Source organism: Frankliniella occidentalis, unplaced genomic scaffold (genome assembly GCF_000697945.3).
Source record: "Frankliniella occidentalis isolate FOCC.00 unplaced genomic scaffold, Focc_3.1 Scaffold434, whole genome shotgun sequence".
In the NCBI taxonomy this organism is placed as follows: domain Eukaryota; kingdom Metazoa; phylum Arthropoda; class Insecta; order Thysanoptera; family Thripidae; genus Frankliniella; species Frankliniella occidentalis.
In genome coordinates this window covers 60,654-65,427 of record NW_026267554.1, presented here as the reverse complement: position 1 = coordinate 65,427, position 4,774 = coordinate 60,654, and the positions used below count along the sequence as shown (strand labels likewise).

General features: G+C 55.0%; 1 protein-coding gene across 5 annotated transcripts in view; it reads left to right on the top strand.

Annotated features, from left to right (window-relative positions):
• LOC113218049 (receptor-type tyrosine-protein phosphatase N2) overlaps positions 1–4,768 on the top strand; it is a 52,681-nt gene extending 47,913 nt beyond the window's left edge. Inside the window, exons 13-21 of one of the 5 annotated variants that reach the window (XM_052274761.1) lie at positions 26–152; positions 760–846; positions 1,729–1,814; positions 1,913–1,980; positions 2,159–2,659; positions 2,753–2,872; positions 3,142–3,506; positions 3,613–3,666; positions 3,765–4,768. In XM_052274761.1, coding sequence (XP_052130721.1) covers positions 26–152; positions 760–846; positions 1,729–1,814; positions 1,913–1,980; positions 2,159–2,659; positions 2,753–2,872; positions 3,142–3,506; positions 3,613–3,666; positions 3,765–4,098 — 1,742 coding nt within the window. In that variant the 3' untranslated portion in view covers positions 4,099–4,768. Of the gene's footprint in view, positions 1–25; positions 153–759; positions 847–1,728; positions 1,815–1,912; positions 1,993–2,143; positions 2,660–2,752; positions 2,873–3,141; positions 3,507–3,612; positions 3,667–3,764 lie in introns of all 5 variants that reach the window. The other 4 variants (XM_052274759.1, XM_052274760.1, XM_052274758.1 and 1 more) reach the window with 4 other exon arrangements.
• Positions 4,769–4,774: the final 6 nt, after the last annotated feature.

Here is a 4,774-nt window from a genome sequence, read left to right as displayed (position 1 = left end):
ACTAAAAAACCCGTTGTATCCGCAGGGGAGCCGCGCTTCGAGGCCATCCATGCCTCGCCGCCGGTGTCCATGCAGCACAAGAACTACCGGGACTCGCAGGACGGGGAGACGCTCCGAGACCCCAACGTGGTCAGCGTCAAGTTCAAGAGCGGGTGAGTTGCATGGCGCCTGGTGGCGTGGCCGCGTGTGAACACCACTAGCGTGACGCCTAGCGTGACCTCTAGCGTGGCCGCGACCCCTTGGCCTGACTTAGCGATCCCTAGCGCATTTCACCATCTCACCCTCCTCATCTGCGACCCTCGGGCTGGGGAGGGAAGTGCGGCCAAGTCACGCAACCAAGGCGTCCAGTTACCAAACCAGACTGCTCTCTGGCCTGGGGTGGGTATGGGAACTGGACATCTTGTTGAATTTTCGGCGATGAGATGTTTTGCATCCACACGCCCGATGAATAAACTAGTTCAAATCAATTAAGTTAAAATATACATCATTCATTCAGATGTTATCCTCCTGCGTCACTCGCTGCATATTTCGTTCACTTTTACAGAGTTATCGTTTTGTTCAAAGTGCTTTGAAAAGCAGTCAAAACCAACCACCTCTCTGTGCTTTGTCTCGGGATTTTGGGGTCTTGCAGCAAATTCTAATGCCCTTTTTATGTGTTTCCCCCCCTTCCCAACTCATTATTTTGTGCCACTTTCTCCCGACACTATAACCCTGCCTCTATCCTAAACGCCTCGCCCGTGTTGTTCCGTTCACGTTCAGGTTCCCGTCCTGGGCTCACGGTGACGCGCTCATCAATGTGCTCGCCACAACCCTAAACCAGATGCCCTCGGCTTTCAGAATGCGCCGGTAAGTGACCCCGGCGGGTGTCCCCAGGGGGTTGGCTGACCTTTTGGATAGGGGTTAGAAGGGTGGGACTCCATGCTGGCGACTCGTCCACACTCCTTGTAAAGCTTATTTCGATTCGCCACTTTAAACAAATTACAATCGAACGTTTTTCTTGGTGGGATTGCATGTGTCTCTTATCAGCACGGAGGCCTTATCTATCTTATCTAGGCGTACCTAGCGCCCTCGTGCCCCAGTGAAATATAGATCGTCAGCCCCGCGTCCATGTCATTCTCTGGTCAGCTAACACTCTGGTATCACGTATTCCTCACCCATTCATTTCCTTGCTTTCTTTACTCACTTTTCTCTTTCTCTTTTCTCTCTCTCTCTCTCCTTTTCCAACTTCATTCTTTTTCTCATCTTCACACTGTATATGAGGCTTTCCATCGCCAGTCACTCATTATTTACATTTTCTTTTTTTCGCTCCACTCTCCCACACGACGCACAAAGCTTGCCCGACTCACTTTATATGATTTGTCTCGCACCGCTTGGCACCGCAACAGCACCGCCATGCCGTATCTCTCTCCCTCTCTCTCACACTCACTTACTCTCCCTCCCTCTCTCCGCCGAGGTATGCAACAACACTACCCAGTACAGCGGAGGAGGAGGAGGAGAATCACGCATGGTAACTGGTTAAACTTGTTGGTATACTGTCACCGCACCGTCGATGTTGTTGTCGTCGCACGTCACAGGTCTGTCCGTGGAGGGGGGCGAGGACCTCCTAGGGGTCCTCCTTGCATGGCGCCAGAGAGCCCCCGCCAGCCGCGCGCCCTGCACCCGCCGCCCAGCCGGCCGGCCCGCTCCGTCCTCAGTCTAACTCAGTACTCTCCTTCGCTCTTTTTCCAGCGTGACCGTCAACGATGGAACAGTCTCCTTCAAGGTGGACCCGGCGACCTCCACGCTTACCGGGCCGCAGGTGGCGAGACAGATAAGTGAGTTTGGCGAGCTTTTCCTTGGATGTCTCATTGTCAAGGTGAAGGAACGAAATGTGACGCTGTTTTATTTCTCTTCCGCATCGCGTCGCGATCAGTGCTGAACAAGGAGGAGATCAAGAAGCGTGTGAATGCGGACGTGGCGTCCGCCTTCGCTGGGAAGCCGGTGAGTAGGCCGGTGAGTAGCAACTTCGGCGCGGCCGCCCGCCTGCAGTGGAGCGGTTAGGCAACCACGCGCGCACCTGTGCGCCTGCCGGCTGAACGTTGCCTACTCTGCCGATGACCGCCCTCATTATTATGTTTTTTTTGTTGTTTGCCGCTAATTCCAGAGTCCTCTGGTACAGAAGGCGGCCGCGCCCGAGGAGGGCTGGGAGGGCGACGCGCTGCTGCTCGGCAGCGTGGTGCTGGGCGTGACGCTCTCGGCCGCCGTCATCTCGCTCGTCACGTACTACGCAGTGCGGCGGGTGCAGCTGTCGCGCGAGAAGCTGCGCGGCATGGCGGCGCCCGACACGGAGGCCAGCAAGGACTACCAGGACCTGTGCCGCGCGCGCATGGCCAAGAAGGCCGAGGCGGAGCAGGCGCGCGCGCAGCACGAGACGCACGTGGACGCGCGCCTGGCCAGCCTGTCGCGCGAGTCGGAGGGCTCCAACAACTCGCCCTCGTCGCGCTCCTCCACCTCGTCCTGGACCGAGGAGCCCGCCCTCACCAACATGGACATCTCGACGGGCCACATGGTGCTGGCCTACATGGAGGACCACCTCAAGAACAAGGACCGCCTGGAGCAGGAGTGGCAGGGGCTGTGCGCCTACGAGGCCGAGCCCTGCGAGACCACCGTCGCCGAGAAGGTGAGTGTGTCGCCGCTGTTCGTCATCTTTGTCCTCCCGACGTCCTCCCACCTCCGATGTTGTACCTGACCACGTCCACCCTGTCTTTCGCAGCCGGAGAACCAGAAGAAGAACCGCTATTACCCTCACGTGCTGCCCTACGACCACTCTCGCGTCGTGCTGAATGAACTGGCCAACGCCACCGGCTCGGACTACATCAACGCCTCCACCATCGTGAGTGTCAAGGTCGTGAGCTCCGCTCAGGAGCACACAGTAGGATTTAATTTAGTCGCATTTATTTTCGGTCTTCCTAAAATTTGTTTAAAAAAATTTAAACGGTAAAGTTTTATAAATTTCGGCCGACTTGAGCGGATTGAAATTTGCGAATTTCGATGAGAAATTTCAACGAACTTTGACTTCAGTTGTAGATTTTTTGGAGCATATTTCTCGCGTGCCTCGAGGCACTCGACGACAGTGTCTAATGCCTGTTTCTTCTGCCTCAGACTGACCACGACCCCCGGAACCCGGCGTACCTGGCGACGCAGGGCCCGCTGCCGCACACGGCCGCCGACCTCTGGCAGCTGGTGTGGGAGCAGGGCAGCGTGGTCATGGTGATGCTGAGCAGGCTGACGGAGAACGGCACGGCCATGTGCCACCGCTACTGGCCCGAGGAGGGGTCCGAGCTCTACCACATCTACGAGGTGCACCTCGTCAGCGAACACATCTGGTGCGACGACTACCTGGTGCGCAGCTTCTACCTCAAGAACCTCAAGACGGGCGAGACGCGCACCGTCACCCAGTTCCACTTCCTCTCCTGGCCCGACCATGGCGTGCCCCCCAACACCAAGCCCCTCCTGGACTTCCGCAGGTGAGCGGGCCGCGCCCGGCGCGCAGGCAACCCAACCTCCTCGGGCCGCGTTGTGGCTGCTGCGGCGAGTATGACCTGACCTAACAACCCGCCTCGTGTGTTACAGGAAAGTGAACAAGTCTTACCGCGGCCGCTCCTGCCCCATCGTCGTGCACTGCAGGTGAGTGTCGCTCGACGGCCAGCCTGCAATCTCCCTTTCTCGCTCTCTCTCCATGCCGTGTCCTGAGTCCTGACTCTCTCTGTCTCTGTCTGTTTTAGTGACGGCGCCGGCCGCACGGGCACCTACAGCCTCATCGACATGGTGTTGAACCGGATGGCGAAGGGCGCCAAGGAGATTGACATCGCGGCCACGTTGGAGCACATCCGAGACCAGCGCGCCAACATGGTGGAGTCCAAGGAGCAGTTCGAGTTCTGCCTGCAGGCCGTTGCGGACGAGGTGCACGCCATCCTCAAGGCGCTGCCGGCGCAGCCGACGCCCCCGGCCACCACCGTCGTGCCACCACCAACCTCGCCCGGCTCGGACAAGGAGAAGGAAAAGGAGAAGGAGAAGAAGGATGAGAAGGCCAAGGAGCAGCCCAAGAAGAAAACATAAGGTGAGCAAGCTGGCTCCGTCTCCCGGTAGCATCCTACTACAGTGTCGAGGTGGCACAATCCTGATTATGTTACTCTCATCTCCATCTCACTGAATCGCTCTAGTCGTTGAAATAGTCAGTCCTTCTGTACCAGAGAGCGCTTTACTACTGTTCCTTTAAAGCGTTGTCACTCTCGGTTTGTCTTTCTCTCTCTATCACTTCTCTCTGATGTTCTCCCTGAAAAATGGGATTTAATTTTATTATGTATCACTATTATAAATACAGTGTGGTTTTGATTTGTGTGAACCATAGATTACGCATGCAGGATTCCTGATTACTAAGGCTGCTTACAAGCAGGATATTTATTCTAGAGGTAGGTTTGCCTACTCATCTAGTCTACCATTTCTAGAGACAACTGACTTTCCATTTTGTTGTCGTGAGTAAGCATACCCCCTATGTGTTTAATATGAATATAAGCTTATAAAGACCTAGAGCTAACATCTCCTTCTTGAAAGCACTTTTAGTAAGTTCTGTTATAGAAAGTCACGAGGAGCTGTAGCATAGTTAAATTAGCGATTTTAGAAGGGAGAAGTCATACAACAGAACAAATGTTTTTTTAACTTGGATTAGTTATGCTGTATTTTTTTCTATCTATTCTTTTTTGTTCCTGTGAAAGCCAAATTTCATAGTACAAAC